The sequence below is a fragment of the Schistocerca piceifrons genome, chromosome 10 (genome assembly GCF_021461385.2).
Source record: "Schistocerca piceifrons isolate TAMUIC-IGC-003096 chromosome 10, iqSchPice1.1, whole genome shotgun sequence".
Taxonomy (NCBI): Eukaryota; Metazoa; Arthropoda; class Insecta; order Orthoptera; family Acrididae; genus Schistocerca; species Schistocerca piceifrons.
The window spans coordinates 139326737-139348584 of NC_060147.1; the positions used below are offsets into that span (position 1 = coordinate 139326737).

The window sequence follows — 21848 nt, forward strand, 5'->3', positions numbered from 1 at the left end:
CGAATCGTGGACGGACTAAGTTTTCTTTTATTTAGCTAAGTAATTTAATATTTCAGTCTGTGTATGTTGAAACTGAGCCTGATTTTTCAATCTTTGATATAAGGCGGTGTCATAGTGATTAAAATTCTTCTGGGTATTATGCCGCGTCATTGCTAAAAACTAACAACAGTAATAAACTAAAACCGACGTTTCGCCCGAGTCGTGCCCTGAGAAAGGCCGTTGCAATTAGGCCGAAACGTCGGTTTTAGTTTATTATTGTTAGTTTTTAGCAATGACGTGGCATGATACCCAGATATTTTCATTTTTTGTTCGATTTCTACGTTAATTACAGGAAATAATAGGAACAGAAAACCGAAAACCTATTAAACTTCCTGGCAGATGAAAACTGTGTGCCCGACCGAGACTCGAACTCGGGACCAGGAAGTTTCATATCAGCCCACACTCCGCTTCAGAGTGGAAATTTCATTCTGGAAACATCCCTCAGGCTGTGGCTAAGCCATGTCTCCGCAGTATCCATTCTTTCAGGAGTGCTAGTTCTGCAAGGTTCGCAGAAGAGCTTCTGTAAAGTTTGGAAGATAGGAGACGAGATACTGGCAGAAGTAAAGCTGTGTGGACGGGGCGTGAGCCGTTCTTGGGTAACTCAGATGGTAGAGCACTTGCCCACGAAAGGCAAAGGTCCCGAGTTCGAGTCTCGGTCGGGCGCACAGTTTTAATCTGCCAGGAAGTTTCATATCAGCGCACACTCCGCTGCAGAGTGGAAATCTCATTCCGAAAACCTATTGTTTCAACGATAACCGCCATCCCTGCTCTACACGTAAATGGCTGCAGGTGTAGCTACTGTGCATACGCCACGAAGTGAGAAAATTCTTGGTGGTTTCAAACGGCATTAGGTTGTTTGAAAGGGTTACTCGTCATAGGAGTAAATAATGGGACCACTGGGGGGGTTTGGGACGTGTGAGGTGGTGTCGGCGGCTGACGTAACGGGCTCCTGAGCGTGCTCTGCCGGCGGCCGGTGAGCGAGGCGCGAGCCCGGAGGGGTGGTGGTGGGGGCGGCTGATCCGCTCTGGCGAAAGTTCCGGCGTCCGGCGCGGCGGCGTCCGGCACCTCCTCCCTCCACAGCCGCTGGCCACCAGGCCCTACCCTTCCCTGGCTGGCCCTATATAAGGGCCGGGCGCAGCCTCCACCGGCAGTCTCAGCGGACGTCTCCTTCGGACGTGATATCCACCTGACGCGATCGCACGCACGGAGTCATGAGGAGAGAGGTGAGTTGCCTACACGTACACACCACCCCCCACACCAGCCACAAAAAAACCTTTTGGACCACTACACGGACTTGAGACCTTCTCCGGTCCCAACTTCTATTCTGGGGAGATACGCGAGAAAACTAGTACGAGCCGAAAATGCCGCCCAGGACTTTCTGGATAATGCTGATGAGCGAGTTTCGCACAGAACAGCCTCTCCAGCCAGGGGGTGGGACCGCCACACGACCTGGTGCACGTGCAGTCGCTATCGTCTTCACTGCGACACCTGTTTCGAGCAGCTCTCCACACCAACCTGTCCAGTCAGGACTCTCCAGCTCTGCACAGTCATTCCAGCCGTGATACCGTGTTGCCAAGAGCCTCTGCTCTCTTCTCATCCTTACGATTTACCACCCTGTCCCATCCGATGTATAGTTTCAAACGTAAAACTAAGTTCGGGAGTACCCCAAGGAAGCGTTGCAGGACCATAGTTAATAGAAAACATCACATCAAAAACACCTTCAGCTACCTATATTTCAAATTTTTATTTTACTTATGCGACCATCTTAAGGCTCCGTGTCCGGGATGTAGGAAGTATTCAACATTATGTGCCGTCGAAATAGCGGACAGCATTCAGTAAATGATATCCATACACTTTTTTTTAACAACGCGATCCCTTCGTTCAAAAATGGTTCATATGGCTCGGAGCATTATGGGACTTTACATCTGAGGTCATCATTCCCATATATAATTACTTAAAATTAGCTAACCTAAAGACATGACACACATCATGCCCGAGGCAAGATTCGAACCTGCGACCGTAGCAGCAGCGTGGTTCCGGACTCAAGCGCCTAGAACTGCTCGGCCTCTTCGGCCGGCCCTTCGTTCATTAGTTAGCCTCAAGATGGCCTAGTGAAACGCCGAAACGGGTTCACACAAGCGAAATAAAATTTATAATGAAATAACAAGCAACCAGTTGCATAAAAAAATTTAATTTCTTTACCGGTTTCGGGCACTAACTGAAGAAGGGCACAATGCGCCCGAAATCGGAAAACAAATTAAATTTCTTTTATGCAACTGGTTGCTTATTATCTCGTTATATACGACTACAATTGCTGAGGAAACATGAAATACTGAAAATAAAATTTTAGATACAGACAGCTAAAGGTGTTTTGATTTGAAGTTTAACACTGAAGAGCCCAGGTCCCTCAACCGTCGTGTATATAGACGGACGTACACAGGGATAGTGAATACCGTCGGAAGTTCCACGAAGCTTTTTCGCGGGTGCTGTTGTATACAGAAAAGTCGCTGGGGTTCAAAACTACAGCGGTGACTGACCCTCAGTGTAAACAAATGTAACGCACTGCGTATACATCGACAGAAAGACCCATTCCCTAACGATTAAACGACTGCAGAACAACCGATGGAAGCAGTTACATCCATTAAATATCTAGGAGGTTGCATATGAAACGATTTAAAATTAATCGCAAGTAAGGTACATGCCAGACCGAGATTCAGGGGAAGAATACACTCCAATAGTACTGGTCATTCTGTGATCCGAACTAAATGCGATAGACAGGGCCAATAGAAAAAAAAAATCCAAAGAAGAGCAGCGCGTTTCGTCAGAGGTTCATACAGTAAACACGGAGCCGGTCGGGTGGCAGAGCGGTTCTAGGCGCTACAGTCTAGTGCCGCGCGACCGCTACGGTGTGTGATGTCCTTAGGTTAGTTAGGTTTAAGTAGTTCTAACTTCTAGGGGACTGATGACCTCAGAAGTTAAGTCCCATAGTGCTCAGAGCCATTTGAACCAAGTAAACACGGAATACTCACAGAGATGATCAGCTCAACCAATCAAGCAATATATTTGTTGATTCCCTCGCCTGTATCACTCCCAAGTGCACCGAGAGGAATCAACAAATACATTGCTTCCTTCTACGTATATCTCCCGAAGAGACCATGAAGATAAAATCAGAGACATTGGAGCCTACACGGAGGCTTAGCAACTAATCCTTCTTCTCGCGAACCACATGCGACTCGAACAGGAAAAGGGGGGCGGGGATGACACTAGAATACAAAATACCCTCCTCCACACCCCGTGGAGAGTGGCAGTGTGTAGATATACATTTCAAGGCTGACACAAATCGCCAAATGAATTCACTAATTTGGAGTGTGGAGCTTAGCTGCAGGTGAACAAGAGCTCGTTCCTGTGGCTATGTGTCTGGAAGAGTTTAAACATTCATTTCAGTTTGGACAGCCAGTAGTACAATAATGGTCAACATTCAATAATCCACAACGAGAAAAATACCTACAAAAATAGTCGCTGTTTGTTTTACACGTTTTCAGTCCTAAGAGTTCTACTTCACACGCACGTTACACCCCTCACTATTGTTACGAGTACAATAACATTTTCACTGTGGGCTGTGTCATTCTGGGTCGCTCTCCATGAAAATCACGCAAATGTAACAGGAATGGGCATCAACGTTTCGTATTATTCACACGCGGTTTATCCACTTGGGCTGTCTGTAACCGGAGCACGACAAATTCAGCAAGTCTCTGTCGCAAACTCTTTATCCATGTTACTAGTCCCGAAATTTCCACAGGAACTTCCAACATTAAGCTCTAGACCATTTTGCCGGTCTTTGGATAGGAGCGTATAAGTGCAACTTGGAAAGTGTAACAAGGCGCGCTACTAACCTTGTGGCTAAGGGTTACTTATATTTGTGCGTGTTAACGTCACTACCAGGAGAGAAAAAATATTTCCCGCTTAAAGTACTCAAAATAGTGTTATACCCTTTTACTGAAATAAATTTCTCACTGTGTCTGTAAGGGAGTGACACTATCCCATTTCTTCCCGTTACTGGACTTTTGGCCATTTGTGAAAGAGGGAGAATTTAGAGCCGGTGGAAGGCGACCTGTAGTAAGGACGGTTGTAGGGAAAATGCATGGTCGACACTAGTCTAGTGGGAGAATTCTAGGGAAGTGTAGTTAATTTACAAAAGAGACAGCGTATACAACACTTTTGTCACTCATGCTCCGATATAGCTCAAGTTTAATATTATCAATTTTATGGGATTGAGGTAGCCATTGTTATATTTTATCTGTAATAATTGGTTGTAATCAATAGTTTTACGTCCTAAAGAAAACTAAACAACGCGTTTCGAGAAACAGTGCTGCCATAATCAGGTTGTCAGAATCAAGTGGTGAGTTTAAAACACTAAAAAGTCTTTGAAAATTATACTGTAGGAAACACTGAAACCAACGAGCGGTTTTTTTTTAAATTATTTTATTGTACCGTTACTAATTTCACGCCTGAGGTCATCGTCAGATGGTAACTTGTACTTTTTGCCATGTTATACGTTTGTGTCCTAAAATATAACAAAGTTTTTGTGATTGATAGCCTCCGACGATTGGTTCAAGCCTGAAACCTGTGGCTGGTTGCAGTATTTCCTACAGGATAATTTAACAGAACAGATGCGGTGTTCTCTAACCAAAATCGATAAAACAACTGAAATGCCCATCGCAAATGCTTCGGTAGAGTTTTTAGCGTTTTAACCTCATGATAAGGTTCTGACAACCTGATTATGAGCGCATTTGTCGTTGTGTGTAGCGCATAAAACGGTTGTGTGGTACCAATTGATACCGCTCGAGTGTTTGGGATCCGCACCAGGTCGGAATAGAGGAAGACATCGAAGCAAACCGGAGGCGTGCTGTTAGATTTGTTACCGTAAGCTTCGATCGACACACGAGTATTGTGAAAATGTACATCAAACTTAAATGGGGATGCCTGGAGGTAAGAATATATTCTTATCTCCCGAACACCATTTAGAAAGCTTAGAGAAGCAGCATCTGGCGATTTGGTCGCGCGGCATCTCTGGCCCGCAAGACAGGACGCGCTGACCCCGGGCTTGATTCCTTCTGAGAAAGCGGACCGCAGCAGGTGTCGAAGCCGGCTCCGCTGTCTCCTTCCCGCGCAGAGTCGCCATAAGCGGCAAAAAAAGAAAGAAATGGCGGAGAAAGGCGAGTGAGAGCGTGTCCTCCATGTCCCGCAGTGGCGTGTGTGTGTGTGTGTGTGTGTGTGTGTGTGTGTGTGTGTGTGTGTGGAGGTTTCGCACGCACACTGCGGGCCTCATCGTCAGGTTGCAGCTGCTCTTAACTTTCATCTGTCAACGGAGTGCGCTGTCTGGCAAAACACACACACACACACACACTGGTCCACCGCGGCGAGGGCTGCAGTAGCCATATCCATTCCACCGGACACGACCTGTGCGGGGGAAGAAAGGATTTCGTAAACCAGTCTTCGCTGTAGTGTTTACACGTCAGTGCCGAATCTGATTTTGTCTGGCCTGCCAGGTATAGATTTTTCTCAGCCTCAGGCGTTTTTCACCAAACATTTCTCTCATTTCGCCACGACATAAATACCTTCATAAATACCATCACCAATGAGAAGGAAGTAGGATCTCCTTGCGGATATCCGTGACCTCGTAAAAAAGACTAGTAGCAGATGGTTAACCTTGCCAGTTAATACGTTCAAAACTGTTACCTTGCACAAATCTAGATCGCTAGCGTTGTGGGAAAAGAAACCCGCAATGTGATCACCGTTAGATCATAACAGTACTCCAAAATTTTGGATACTCTGAATGGCTACAGAACTACCGAGTTGCTAACGATACAGTCACATTATTGAGCTCAAAATCAGCAGACAATTTTTCATCAGCCAGTGATAATGAACGAGAGCCTTTGTGACTAAGAGAATCAATACAGTTGTTTAAAAATTGCCAGTTGCCAGCATGCTGAACACTCCGTTCTTGAAAGTCAATCCGACTATCGTGATTCAGGAAACATATCAGCACTGGTGAATCTCTTTGTAACTCATAAAGACTTGCAGAGCATTGACGATCGGCGCAAGGATTTGCAGTCGACGCTCAACATAAGCAAATGTAATGTGTTGAGGATAAGAAGGCAGAACCCCATTATTGGATGATTACACGATCGTAGAGCAATCACTTTCAATACCTAAAGTGGGGCGGTTTAAAGTGGAACGGCCACAGAAACTATTTACTGGTAAGGCAGACTCCAGTCTGAGATCCACTGGGAGAATGCTGAGGAAGTGTAGTCCACCTATAAACGACGTAGCTTAGGAAGCCTTCCTTCGAGCACTACTCCAATATTTCTCGTCGCTCCCGGAGCCTCGCCAAGAAGATCGATAGCACAGTTCGAGAAGATACAAAGAAGAGCGGCGCGTTTCGTGACAGGCTCATTTACTAAGGGCGGAAACGACACGGAGATGTTGAGCCAGCTCCACTGGCAGACGCCGCATGAGAGGCGTAGTGCATCTCACTGTAGTTCACTGTTAAGGTTCCAAGCGCATACGTTCCTAGAGGAAACAACCATTTTATTGCTTACTGCTGTGTGTATCTCGTGAAAATCCGTGAAGGTAAAATGAAAGAGATTACCGATAATCGTCCCTTCAGCGAGTCATACGCGACTGGAGCAGAAAAATGGGGAAGTGACAGTGGTACTCACACACCGTGAGGTGGCATTCGGACTACAGATTTAGACGAAAAGATACAACGAACTTCTTTCAGTTACAGAAAGACAATGTGTGACTTTCTAATCGGTGCAATCACTTCAAGATGTTCAAATGTGTGTGAAATCTTATGGGACTTAACTGCTAAGGACATCAGTCCCTAAGCTTACACACTACTTAACCTAAATTATCCTAAGGACAAACACACACACCCATGCCCGAGGGAGGACTCGGACCTCCGCCGGGACCAGCCGCACAGTTCATGGCTGCAGAGCCCTAGACCGCTCGGCTAATCACTACAATACTAATTCACGCAAGGCTAAACCATTTCGGCCGCTTTCATCATGATTATTTTACAAAGGAGGTATCGACCCGAAAACCCAGTTGTGGCAGAGTGTTTGCATGTATGGGAATACAGACTCTTGGAGCTGAGTCGAGTAGGCAAACCTGTATTTCTGGGATTGGCATCGCAGTGTTTACGAAATGGGGATTTTTGTTTTTTCGGAACACTTGTTTTGGTACGCCTGTGTGCAGAAGCGAAATAGGGATTTTCTTTTCTCGAAACATTGATTTCGGAGGGTCAAGTGAACTTAGTGACAGTGATGGAGAACTGTGATTGTGCTCTTCAGACACAGAGCGTTTCGGTGCTATTTAACTTCTTCAGCAGGGACCATCATTGGTTCCGCAAGCACCGCCTGTCTTTGACCCACGCATCTTTCGAGATCCAGAAGTTGGAGAACAGCGTAGCAAAGGTTGACTCTTTATTCGTCAACTTTTGGGAGAGATTAGACCCAGTTCTGCACCGCAGATAAGTCCTTAGAGATCAAAGTAGTGAAAATAGTTCCGTAGTCTGGGAATGTGGGTAGGGGGACAGATGCTGGAATTGTGCGCAGCTGTTGTAGGCAAGGTGCTGGTGGAGGTGGTTCGCCATTGGCTTCCTCAGACTAGCTATGAGGCGTCAAGTGTGTACCTGAGTGGCGTGACGAGTGCTCGCACAGTGTAGTGATGGGATTTGTGGAGTTATGAATGACGGGGAGGGAGAGTTTGGAAACCCGCTGCCGGCTCACAGCCTGTTCCTCATCGGCGGCTCAACCGAGGTCAGCGTTCTCATCCAACTGAAGGGTCACCACCAACAGCGTCACTTCACGTGACACTACGGAGAGCTTTGGAATGTAATCCCGGTCATTGATGGAAAGGCTGGTGATCAGCAGCTTTACGGTACCAACTCTTCTACCATTGCTGGCCAAATGCAGCAAAAAAAAAAAAAAAAAAAAAAAAACATCTGCCACCGGTATTGGAACCAGCTTACCTCAGAGTCGAGTGCCATTGCACAGCATTGCGTTAGCGGACACGGCTAAGGAGGCGGGTCCTTACGGGATTTCGGTGTAGGTTTTTTAAGTGGTTTCGATGGGGTAGCGTCGTCGAAAGAGAGGGCAGTGTTCGGTGCGCCTAATGGATCTCCGGTACGGCCGCAAGTGTTACCTAATATCTCCTGTGGCTCTGCTGGCGAACGAACTCGTGAACCGGAGAGCACCGTTGTTGGGAAACTGTTACGAAACGAAGAGGCACTTGGAGATCAACAGTTGTTGCTGATAGCAGCAGCTGGTTCCACACACATACGACGCTGTGAAATGGGCGTACTAGACCTGAAACACGCGCGACCGTTCCAGCACACGATCGGCCATCGGTCGCTGGAGTCCTCGGGGCTGAGCCGTCGAGTGCTGGGATAGCGCGTGCCAAAGCGAAGGCTGCGAGACGAGAGCCGCTGTGTGCAGGAAGCGCCGCAGAGGCCCTTGAGCAACACAGCGCGGCAATTAAAAGCGCCGGCGGCGACCCAGCGTTGCGTTGCGCGTCGCGGGCCGAGCGGAACTGGACTGGACGCACCGCTGGACTCCAGCTTTCTCCAGCGCTCCTCGCGTCACGCACGCTGCAGTCCAGCACCCGTCCCACTAGTTCGGCCCCTCCATATACAGAGTTTCTCAGAGTCTCTTCAGCGAACGTCTTGGGGTAGGGAACAACTTTTGTAAGATGCAAAATGTTCGCTGACTCTTCCCAGAGACGCTACGCGCCTATTACAACTGGTTGTGCCTCTGACAGGCGCTGGGGCCTAGGTAGTCTGCAGCTTGCGTATGCAGCGTGTGTTGTTCTGTAAGCCACTCACCTATTCAACAATGATTCTTTAGATTTCCTTGTTGAAAATCACTGTGCTAGTTTACCGCGGTAGGCAGTTTGCAGATACAGCTCACAGTGGGCACTCCTACTTCCATGAAATCTCGTCGCAGCAAAAAAAAAATGGCTCTGAGCACTATGGGACAACAGCTATGGTCATCAGTCCCCTAGAACTTAGAACTACTTAAACCTAACTAACCTAAGGACATCACAAAACACCCAGTCACCACGAGGCAGAGAAAATCCCTGACCCCGCCGGGAATCGAACCCGGGAACCCGGGCGTCGCAGCAGGGCCGGAAAATTCAATAAAAATATGCCTCGTATCGCTGGGACGTGACAGCGAACCTTCTGCTGGTTGGGCTGTTTGCAGGAAGAGACCAAACATCGAGGTCATCGGTCTCATCAGATTAGGGAAGGACGGGGAAGGAAGTCGGCCGTGCCCTTTCAGAGGAACCATCCTGGCATTTGCCTGGAGCGATTTAAGGAAATCAGGATGGCCGGACGGGGGATTGAACCGTCGTCCTCCCGAACCTTTTGTCCTTAACGGAACATGTTCCCCTAGGCGTTTCATGCAAATACTTCGAAACGCCCTATTTCCTATACATAGAGTGATTCAGCTATCCCTACGCTGGGTTTCATGCTACTCAAAACACATTCAAAAACCATGCGCGAAATCTTCATATTCTCTCTCTCGCTATGCGCAAACTATTAGTCCTACAGGAAAAACGAATGGGGGCCTTTCTGTAGGAATAAGTTTTCACCGTTCGTCACGGATTTCGAGTTATTGAAAAGAAAAGCGTTTGAAGGTCATTTCTTGAGTAATTCAAAAACCATGGCCTCAAGCAGGAATGTATCCCAGGACAAAATTTAACTACTTTAAATTTACAAAAAATATCCTCTTCATTTCTTCTAACACTTTGCCCGTAATAAGTGAGACGATATGAAAACCTTGCATGTGGTATTTGAAGTGGTTGTGGGTTGAATAAAACCCATCGGTAGGGGCAGCTGGACCATCCTGCATACACTGCACAGTAAACACTGCAGTCTCCTCCATAGGGGTCAAGTGCTACCACTGCGAGTCATCATGCTCAGAAACTGCCTCTTTAGTGTAGTGGAAGGTAATCGAGTTAACGTGCGTGGCGCTAGAAAATTGAATTGGCAAATGACACATTAAAGCAGTAGATGGGTTATGCTATTTGGGCAGAAAAATTGCACGGCTGATGACAATGGATGACAATGCGCCGTGTGACCGGGCCACAATTGTTCGCGATTGTTTTGAAGAACATTCTGGACATTTCGAGCCAATGATTTAGTTATCCAGATCACCGGGCATGAATCTCACCGATCATTCATGCGACATAATTGACAGGTCAGTTCGTGCACAAAATCCCGCACGGGCAATACTTTCGTAGTTATGGATGGCTATTTCTGCAGGGCACCGCCAACGACTTGTTGAGCTCATACCACGTCAAGTTGGTGCAACATGTGGCGCAAGAGGGGGTCCGGCACGATATTACGAGGTATCCCGTGACTTTTGTGACCTCAGAGTAGAGCAGGCTTCGAGAGAAGAATATCGCCTTTCTTCCACAGAGTCCAATTTCGGTCACCTGTGAGTCCCTGCTACACCTTCGCTTTTGTGGATCACTTGTCAGCCGGCCTCTGCTACCGCCGTACACTCGATCCGCCACAGCCAAGAATTACCGCCCCTGGCCGGCGTCATAACAGCCGATGAGGCGCGCGAATTACGGCGGTCGTTAAACCGCCGAAGAGTAAACACGCGCGCGGCAGCTAATGGGCGCCGTCCCGGCCATTATGCGAAAGTAATTGCTGGCCCGTCCAAGAGCTGTCGGCAGCGGTGGGATCGAGACGTCTCGCGGCGCTCCGCCATCTGGATGAGGTTTTTTTTCCCCTCTCCAGACGGGTCGTTTGCCGAACCGACCAGACTTCCTGCGTAGACATTACTTTTCGTATACAAGTCATTCTTCAGGAGTACCTCGTAAAATGGTCTTTCCAGGGATAAAGTAGAACCGATATTGCCCTCCAAGTTGGAATACAGCGCCGCGTTCCTTTTAGCGATGAAGCACAGTTAATAGCTGGGCCGGCAATTGCCTCTTGCCGACGTCTCTATTAAGCGTCCGGGAGGAGAAATAGGCACGCTAATAACCTGTGTCCCTAAAAACAGAAAATAAATGGGACGACATGTAACTTGAAATACGACGGTTTTGATTTCTGTTTCGTCCGTCTCTCTCTCTCTCTCTCTCTCTCTCTCTCTCTCTCTCTCTCATTCATTCATTCATACATACATACATGCACAAACTGTATGATACTCGACATTATGAAATTTTCGTAGACAGAGGCATCCTCAGCGACAACTCAGATCACAGGGTCCGCGGTTTGGCACCAGTGCATATCGCCAACTGTCTAGGAGGGATTGTTACGAGGATTTGAAGGTGGAAAGACAGACGGTAAACCTGGGAATGTGGAGACCAGTATCGGTTAAGATACTGCAAGAATTCTGAGAAAATCTCGTTCATTCATGGACCAAGTCGCTTAAATTTGAGCAGTTGTCGAGTACTGCTTGCCGGTGAGGGCCCCTAATAACACAGATTGACGGAAGATGTAGGGAATACTCGACACGTGAGAGCTAAGGAGATGCTCAGGGGAAGTCTGTGGCTGACGTAAGAGAGGCGTTGCGCATTACGCGGAGGTTTGCTGCTGAAATTCCGACGGAGTACGTCACATGTAGAGAGCGTGGCTGTGTATTACGTCCTCCCATACACTTCTCGCAAGATTACCGCGAAAGCAGTACACAGAGTCTGGTGGTTGACGGCGGATTACTACCACTATGCGAAATTTTCCAAGTAACCTGCTGGGTTACGAAATGTAGATGTCGATGGACATGAACCATGTCAGGCTGGGATGTGTGTCTGCCATCGTCCACACTCGGACGACTGCGCTGATTCGCAGAGTCTCAATCACATCTCTACATCTTCACCTACATCTGTATGACAAAACTTCACCAGCCGCCTAATGGTGTGTGGTGGACGTACTTGTGCCAGCACTACTGTTCCCAAATTTCCTGTTCCATTTCGCTAATCTGCTTCTACGCCAGTACTGCGCAAACCACTTGAGGGTACACAACGGTGGATACTTCTGGTACGACTAACTGATCGCCCCTTTCCTGTTCCACTCGCGAGTCGCGCGTGGGAAGAATCACTCTAGCGGAGCCTCTGTATTAGATCTAATCTCTCGACGTGGTCATCCCGCGAGATGTCTTAGAGAGGAAGTAGTGTGATGTCCGATTCTTCACTGAAAGCGCTCCGCCGCAGTTTCGATAGTAAACCTCTCCGTGATGCAGAACGCCTCTCTTCTAGCGTCTGCCACTCGAGTTTGTTGAGAACCTCTGTAACGCCGTCGCGCCGACTAAACGATCCCGTGACGAAACCGTTGGATCTCCTCTACCTCTTCTATCAGTCCTACCTGGTATGGATCTCATACTGATCAACAACACTCAACAATCGGTCGAACAATCGGCTTATAAGCCACTTCCTTCGCCGATGAGTTTTATATCCTTAAGATTCTCCCTATGAATCTGTCAGGGATCTGCTTTTCCTATTATATGTTTTATGTAGTGATTCCACTTAAAGCCGCTCTGGATAGCTACTCCCAGATATTTTCCTGTAGATTCTTTTTCCAGCATTTTGTCAGCAAATGGGTAGTTGTACAGTAGTGGATTTCTTTTCCTCTGTATGCTACACATTATTGAGGGTCAATTCCCAGAGTCTGCGCGATTCATCAATCCTCTGAAGGTCATTCGTTGAATCGAGACTGTCTTCTGATGTTGCTACTTTATTCTAGACAATCACATTTGCGAACAGTCTTAAACATCTCCCGACGCTTTCCACTATAAACATAACTCGTATCACACTTCCTTGGGGTTCTCCGGAAAATACCTTGTACCAGTCATTTTGTTTACTATTCGCCTCACAAACACAGCGAGGGAGAAGCGACCGACTAAATGGCTCCAAATGAGCCCTAATATCCTAAATTTGTCTTTATTGTCCTTGAGCGGAATGTACATAGGTTGCAGCAGTATCGTTCTGCTGTGAGTTGCAAATGCCTGTTCTCTACATTTTCTTAACAGTGTTTCGCGAAAAGAACAGCGTCTTCCCTACAGGAGTTGCCATTTGAGTTCCCGAAGCATCTCGGACGTACCATTAAGAAATCTAGGAGACCATATCTGAATTGCTTCGATGTCTTCCTGTGGGCATGGATGTGTGTGATGTCCTTAGGTTAGTTAGGTTTAAGTAGTTCTATGGGACTGATGACCTCAGAAGTTAAGTCCCATAGTGCTCAGAGCCATTTGAACCATTTGAATCTCCCAAGGAACCCAAGTCGACCACTCACGTTCCCACGTTCTCACACGCTCATTCTATTCCATGTCGCTTTGCAACGTTACGCCCATAAATTGAATCTGTGTGACTGTGTCAAGGAGCACAGTGCTAATGCTATATTCTAAAGTTACGGGATTGTGTTTCCTACTCGCCTGCGTTAATTTACCGTTTTCCACATTTAGAGCTTAATGTCATTCATCACAGTAACTAGAAATTCAGTCTCTGTTGGTCCATCACGGACAGGGAACATCGGCCGTTTTAGTAATGCAAATATAGGAATACGGAATCTACCTGCTGACCTTCATCCACAGTTCGCAAGGTATAATGTGATGAAAGGACAGTCTGAGTTTTGCAGGCGCGGTGCTTTCTCAGTTGGTGCTCATTTGTGGACAGAAGGCCGCCTGCTTAGCTGAGTCGTTACGTGTTTGCCTACCATGGAGCGGGTCCGGGTTCGAGTTCCGACCGGGTTGGGGATTTTCTCGGTTCGTGGACTGCGTGGTGTGTTATCATCATCATCTCATGTCCGCCCCCGGTAGCTGAGTGGTCAGCGCGACAGAATGTCAGTCCTAAGGGCCCGGGTTCGATTCCCGGCTGGGCCGGAGATTTTCTCCGCTCGGGGACTGGGTGTTGTGTCGTCCTAATCATCATCATTTCATCCCTATCGACACGCAAGTCACCGAAGTGGCGTCAAACCAAGAGACTTGTACCCGGCGATCGGTCTACCCGACGGGAAGCCCTTGTCACACCACATCTTTATCACCATCTCAACATCACCGACACGCAAGTCGTCCAACGTGGCGTCACCTGAAATAAGACTTGTAACCACAATGCCTCACGACCATTTCATTTCAGTTTCTTGTGGACAGAAGCCCTTCTGTGTGAAGGAGTCTAACAGCAATCACGATTTCTGAGCCTGCACCGTGTTCTGTAGCTGTACAATGTCAGCCTTCACACACTTCAGTCCGTGGAAGGGGGAGGGAGGCGAACCGCGTGGCCGCTAAGTGGACAGGCAACCGGCCCAGTTCCCACCACTCTCCCAGCCTGGGGAGAGACACAGAGGCCGCTCTTGTCTGGGACGCCGCTAACCAGCCTGCCCGTCTCTCTCTTTCTGAGGTCCCGCTGTTTTTTTTTCCTGTCACAGTGGGGTACTTTCGCGCCTCGGGCGACGCGACCTTCGCCGCTGAGTCAGAACTTCTGCGACTGTCGTTGTGTGACGGTGTTACGTGTCTGGCATTCCGCTACGCCTCCTGTTTTTTGGTCCCCGAACCGCAGGAGCGTTGCGGAACGGAGCGAAACCGAACCGGGTCGCTGTGGCCGCGGCGACCGCTCTGCCGTAACAGCGGGTTCTGGCGTTTCGGACGGAAACAGTCCCTCCTCAGGCTCGGGCCGCCTACTTTCTCTAGCTACAACGCAACGCGTCCGCATAAAAACAAGCGTCCGAGATATTCTTTAGTATTGGTCAACGGTCGGGGTCCCTTACTTAGTACGACAGACAGGGGAAACGGAGCAGATCCTAGCAAGAGTAACGTACTTCTTGGCAACATCACGATTGCCGGAGGGCTGACCCACTGCACGCGTGGCTCACGCATAGTCTCCGTTGTAGGTTGATTAACAGCTTCTAGGGTGAAAAAAATTTTGATTTTCAGTACTGCACATAATTAATGACAGAATTTGAAAATTTAAAACGCTCTCTACTCTATTCATTAAGAGATACAATGTTATGGTAATGGTTTTAACAGAGTAAGAATGGACATACAGTTAGAAACTGTGCACAAAGTGTCCCTTGTACACAGGCATCTGGCAACCTTCTGTTGTTCTACCTGGGCGGACTGGTGTGTTCATCCCTTGCAGATGCTCAGTCCGTGTTTCAGCTCCGTCCAACCATCACGTTATTTTGGAGAGCGCCTTCAGTTAAGTTGTGCTTTTCTTACGAAACTGGAACACCGGAATTTAGAACAAAGTTATGCCCTCAAGTTTTGTTTTATGGCAGTTCTGCTCACGAGGCGCCAAATACCCGAATACATTCACTGTTCTCCCGCATTTTTTGACAATGGGAGCACTTAGCGACATCCAATAAACTTCGTACATAATTTCAAACCATTACGAAACCTTTTTCCGCTGACATCCGCCACAAAATGATGAAAGCAACGTAGTTCACCGCTTAATATATTTTCGCTGTTCATTCAGTAAAACTTTGGCACCCGGTATAACGTTTTAATTTATTACTTCTTTACTGCTAACACCTTTGCAACACATTTTTTGTGACAGAATCCCATTTTGGATCATCCGATGTAGCTCCAAAATTATATCATTGCACGACACGCGGTTCACGCGATATGAAGTCATAATTTCCGAGACGCGTGAAAAACTTGATTTTGCTTAAAACGGAGTCCAAATTATCCTCACCATTCTCACCCAGTTTATGGTAATGAGAGCCATTAGCACTTCCAACAAACTGTAAATATAATTTAAAACCTTCGATATAGTTTTCTATCGTTTATATCCTTAACGTCAAACGTTTAGCATAGTAAATGATCTGTAATGTAATCAGACGTTTGGAGCTGTTTTATACGCGGGCATTCGATTATTTAAAGATCAGGAGATAGGTCAGTTTAGCGGTCGTTTACTAAGCGCGAGAGCTTCACAGACATATACAACGTGCACCAGTAACAGGCACTACAAGAGAAGCGTTTTCCATCACTCAGAGTTTTACTAATATGAGTCCCAGACACAACGCACGGAACATCTTACTTCTTCGAACATGTCTCCTGCGAAATGACAACGACGAGAAAATCGGCGAAACCAGAGTTCATACGTGGCTTTATCGACCGACAAGGCAGTTGTTCCTCTCCACACATACTTCGCTAATGAATGAAAAGCGCTAGTTTGCTTTTGTTCTACAATAGCGGAAGATTCAGTTTACTTTCCGAATGATTCAGGGAGAGAGGAAAAGACAGAAGTACCCTCCGCACCACAGAGTAGAGTGGTTTGACGACTACACATGTCGTCGCACAGGATGTGGTGATCTGTTGTCTCGCAGTGAGTGGGATATAAAAAGATTACGGACGTGCTGGTCAAACTCTAGGGGCAGACGTAAGTCAATAGAGTTCAGTGCCGTGGCGTCACACGCCTGCTTCTATATAGAGCAGTCCCAAGCATTTCGGCTCGAAATTATTCAGACGACAGAGAATCCGGGTCATTCGTGTTTAGGCTCAGTGTGAGACCGAGCGCGGTTTAGTACGTAGGAGGAGCGGTATCATAATCCTTGTCATAGACCAGTTTCTCGCGGTACCCACAAATGACGGAAGACGATTGCTTACGAAAAGATACGGCCGATTCCTTTCCAGCCCTACAGTGAGCTGACGTTACGTCGTTAAGGACGTCCACGTCACTGGGAGGAGAGACAGCTGAACACCGTCCTCTCCCTACTTTGGCTCCTCTCAAAGGATCTCAGTGGGCTTGCTCAGCGTGAAGAAGCATGTTTTTGCGTCTTCAACCTTCTACGGAGCACATTTAACGCTCTGCATTCTCTGTCTATCTCTTCAGCAAATGTACTTACGTACTCATTTTCTCTTCTTTATATTTTTAATCTTTTCTTCCACTTCTGCCAGATTAATCCTTGATGCAAGATGTTCTACTCGATTCGCCCTCACTTGTTCAGCGAACTTGCCGAGCAGATTCACTAGGCCACCAACTGAACTCCCGCTATTCCCCTTACATCGTTTACAAGCGCTAGCTACTAAAACACACGCCACGTGACTAAATTACTGTCTTAGTCTCAACCAGTCTCTCTGTGAAATAATCAGCGGAGGACAAGGCAGCCAGTCCACTTCCTGGATATACGTTTAAAGTTTTGCTGTGTGCACGAAGGCTCATCTTGCAAAAATTTAGGACGACGATCGCAAAGGCATCAGTTACTTCCTCGGGCGCTGAGAAATTCTACAATATGTGTTCAAAAATGGTTGAAATGGCTCTGAGCACTATGGGACTTAACTTCTGAGGTCATCAGTCCCCTAGAAGTACTTAAACCTAACTAACCTAAGGACATCACACATATCCATGCCCGCGGCAGGATTCGAACCTGCGACCGTAGCGGTTCCAGACTGTAGCGCGTAGAACCGCTCGGCCACTCCGGCCGGCACAGTACGTGTTGGTGAGAATAATGCTTTAGAAGTGACGAGACTCCCCTTGCCTTTCCTGGGCAATGAGCTTGCTGCTGAGCTATCAAGTGGCTGACCATCCTCAGTACTGCTTCGGTTCTGCCGTTAGCGACCTCTTACCATACAAATTCCAAGGGTGGTCTCGTCGGTGTCTTGTTAGAATTTTCTCCTTAGTGTACGACATTGCCTGAAATCTTCTACTTCGTGTTACCAACCGCCCTTGGTCCCAGCCCCACATATAAACTTATCTACTTTGTCTACCATCTCTCGCAATATAACCACATCGTCCCCGAGTCCTCCGGCGCTGAGGGCTGCAGCCCCTGATGAGGACTCTTCTACGCCGCCTGACACGCCCGCGCCCTCTGTTCGCAGACGCTGTTGGTCCTGCTTACCGTCGCCCTCGCGGCAACGGTGGCGGCCGAAGACTCCCAGGCGGCCAAGGAAGACGAGAGGACCAAGCAGGCGGAGGAGGAGATCAGCAAGACGCAGAAGAAGCGCGGCCTGCTCGGGCTCGGCTACGGCGGCGGCTACGGCTTCGGGCTGGGCATCGGCTACCTGGGCGGCGGCCACGGCCTCTACGGGGGCGGTGAGCTGCTGGGAGGCGGCTACGGAGGCGGCCTCGGCGGCGGATACGGGGGCGGCTTCGGCGGCGGCTTCGGAGGCGGCTACGGAGGCGGCATCGGCGGCGGCTTCGGGGGCGGCTACGGCGGCGAAGTGAAGACGGTGACGGTGACGCAGAAGGTGGGCGTGCCGGTGCCGCAGCCGTACCCCGTGCACGTGCCCGTGGACCGGCCCGTGCCCTACCCCGTGGCCAAGCCGTACCCCGTCGAGGTGAAGATCCCCGTCGACAGGCCGTACCCCGTGCCCGTGGAGAAGCCCGTCCCCTACCCCGTGGAGAAGCCCGTCGCCTACCCGGTCAAGGTTCCCGTCGACAGGCCCTACCCCGTGCACGTGCCCGTCGACAAGCCCGTGCCCTACCCCGTCGAGGTCAAGGTGCCCGTGCCCCAGCCCTACCCCGTCCACGTGCCCAAGCCCTACCCCGTCGTCGTCGAGAAGAAGGTGCCCGTCCCCGAGCCCTACCCGGTGGAAGTGAAGGTCCCCATCCCGCAGCCCTACCCCGTCCACGTCAAGGTGCCCGTCGAAGTGCCCGTCGACCGCCCCTACCCCGTCCACGTCAAGGTGCCCGTCGACAGGCCCTACCCGGTCCACGTCCCGCAGCCCTACCCGGTGGAGAAACCTTACCCCGTCCCCTACCCGGTCGAGAAGCCCTATCCGGTCCCGGTCAAGGTCCCGGTCGACCGTCCCTACCCGGTGGCCGTCCCCAAACCCTACCCCGTGCCCGTAGAGAAACCCGTCCCCTACCCCGTGGAGAAGCCCGTGCCCTACCCGGTGGAGAGGCCCGTCGCCTACCCGGTCAAGGTTCCCGTCGACAGGCCCTACCCCGTGCCCGTGCCGAAGCCCGTGCCCTTCCCGGTGGAGAAGCCCTACCCGGTCCCGGTGGAGAGGCCCGTCCCTGTGCCCGTCAAGGTGCCCGTGGAGAGGCCCTACCCGGTCCCGGTGAAGGTCCCGGTGGCCGTACCGGTCAAGTCGCACTACGACGGAGGCTACGGAGGCGGATACGGCGGAGGTGAGAGCATCGTCTTCGGCGGCGGATACGGAGGCGGATACGGAGGCGGCTACGGAGGCGGTCTGGGAGGCTACGGCGGTGGCTACGACGGCGGCTACCACCACAAGTAAGTCCCGAGGCACCGTCAGGGAACCTCTCTGCATCGCCAGTATCGCCGACCACATACCTCACCACCATTACGAAGACACCACCTCGAGCATCGTCGCCAGTCGTCCGGACCGCGCCCCCACGTCCCTGATAACACCACGTCAGGGCCGTGCAGACGCCTTGCTGATCATCATTCCTCGCCATTGTTCCTGCTCCTTGAGTCGCCTCACACATCTAACTGTCACGCACCCCATGTCTCTAAACTCTCATCTGCATGTACCTGTACCAGTGGCTATGACCTCACTCCTGGTGGAATATTCCTCCATCTGTCACTCTCTCTGCCCAGATCTGCTACCCTACCCGCAGAGCTACTCGGAAGACATTTAAAAAAAAAATAATCTAGTCCGCTAACGAGATCTTCCGATGAAGATGCTCAGCAGTTGGCACCGATAACCACTTACATACAACTAAGCTCTTACTTCTATCTTCCAAACGGTACAGATCTGGGCACGCTGCTTCCACCACGCCGTTTCTATTGCTTAGAACAGACCCTGGACACTTTCTGTTTCCGCTGGCGGAGTCGCTGTGCATAGACGCCAACTTTGAACCACCAACGCCTTTGCACAAGCTTTTCGCAAGCGAGTAAGGAGAGAGAGTCCAGGTTCTGTTCGAAGTGACGGTCGTACGAGATGCCATCCAGTGTAATACGAAAGGCTCAGGGGCACCGCAATGTGCAATATAACTTATTAAGGTCTCTCAGTCGTTGCGCGAGCCTGAGAAATCTACATACCAGAAGGGTCCCTGTATAACCGAACGGTACAAATGTGCTTTTGTGTTACTTGTAGCTTCCACTCATGTCTCACGTTTTATACTTAGCACTCATCGTCTCGTTTTGTGATAAGTTATGTTTATATGTTCACGTGTATTTTTATATCTTGCAAATAAAAAAATACCAAATATTTCTTACAAAAACTCTGACGTCAGCTGCTTTATTTATGGATTCCTCTAATACAGTTCCCTCTACCAAATCCTACTGAATTCAATTTTGGAAACAGAAATTTGGACTGATGATTGCACTTACCTGAGAATACTGCCGAATGACTTTCCACTAATGTGTAGTCTCTGTAAATAAAAGGCAATGTCCCGACTAAATGACTCACTCACTCACTGACTGACTAACTCATCATCGCCCGCCCCAAACCACTGAGGATAGAAACTTGAAATTTGCTGAGGGTGTGTATCTTATACTGTAGGCATCGTTTAAGAAGCAATTTTTGGAAATTCCAATCCTAAGGTAGTGAAATAAGAAATGTAACGGGAATTTTTAGCCGGACCGACGAAAACTGGCATTTGGGTTCTTGGTCAGAAACAAAGGAACACCTGCTTCACCATTTTTGGAAATTTAACGCCTATGGTGGTGAAATAGTGGTGTAGGTTTTCTCGAAAATAAACCATTGTTGATGAACAACTAAAGTATTTTTAAAGCTACGTCTATGGAAACTGGTACTTGACTTCTCGGTTACAATTTGAAAAATACGTGTCTCGGTGTTTTTGTAAATTCACTCCCTAAGGGGGTGAGATAGAAGAATGAATGTGTAATGAAATATTTCATTATGAAAACATTTTAAATCTAAATACACGAAAATTTGAATTTGGCTTCTCGGTTAGAAACAAAAAATAGTGTTTCACTGTTTTTGGAAACTGAATCGCTAACGGCGTGAAATAGGGTCAGACTGAATCACTGACTCATCATGGCCTAGCCCAAATCCGTAAGGATAGAAAACTGAAATTTGGAGAGGGTGTGGATTTTATACTGTAAGCATCGGTTCAGAAGGGACCGCTTTAAATTTCACTCGTGAGGGGGTGAAATAGAAGATAAAAGCTTTTTGAAAATGTCGCTATTAAGACAATTTTGAAGCTAAAACTAACAAAATTTTGAAGTCTCAGTTAAAAATAAAAAAAAACACACAAGAAGAGGATGGGAACATGTATGTGTAACCTAAAAACCAAGCTGCGTCGCACAAAACTGTCTGAGGGCAAAACAACAAAATGTGCTGGAAGACTAGTTCACGAAGTAATTGATGAATTACCGGAATATAATGGGAAGGCCATTAGAGATAACTGTGACAATCTAGAGAAGATAAAAAGAGCTGTGTGGAGCACTTTCTTTCATCGAATATCAATCGATGAAAAGCCATGTCATGCTTTGTGTCCACCTCCACCAAACACTTGGTGTAAATATACATGGGAGGCCCCAGAATGTGAATAAGTGCATCAATAAAGTTGTGTGGTGCCGTGTGCCTATAAATACATTTGTTGGCCTTATGACTCTGAAGTTAGCACTGTCTGATGCTGTAATAACTTTTAATGGTGGGAACTAGAGAAGGTTCTGGAGAAGTTAGGGGTAAGATTTGGACAGAGCACAGCTAAAGGACTGCGGTAACTGGATGAACGTCGTTTACGTGAAGCAGAGTTAGCTGCTCAGCAAATGACAAAAGAAGCGAGAAAGAAAAGGAGGAGGCAAGCACTGGGCTGATGAAGACACAGACTGTGGGCCAGGGCAATGCTGGGTAAGAGAGGGTCCGACACGATATTTGGAGGTATGCCATGAGTTTTATCACTTCATTGTAAAGCTCATGGGCAAT

The 21848-nt window shown here is 48.4% G+C and overlaps 2 protein-coding genes across 2 annotated transcripts in view; one reads left to right on the forward strand and one right to left on the reverse strand.

Moving 5' to 3' along the window:
• LOC124718778 (angiotensin-converting enzyme-like) overlaps window positions 1–21848 on the reverse strand; it is a 480801-nt gene that overhangs the window by 316116 nt on the left and 142837 nt on the right. The gene's annotated exons all lie outside the window — the stretch shown is intronic.
• LOC124718922 (repetitive proline-rich cell wall protein 2-like) lies at window positions 1152–20175 on the forward strand. The gene is made up of 2 exons (XM_047244576.1): window positions 1152–1262; window positions 17862–20175. Exons 1-2 carry the CDS (start codon window positions 1251–1253, stop codon window positions 19224–19226), a joined length of 1377 nt encoding a protein of 458 aa, XP_047100532.1. The 5' UTR covers window positions 1152–1250; the 3' UTR covers window positions 19227–20175.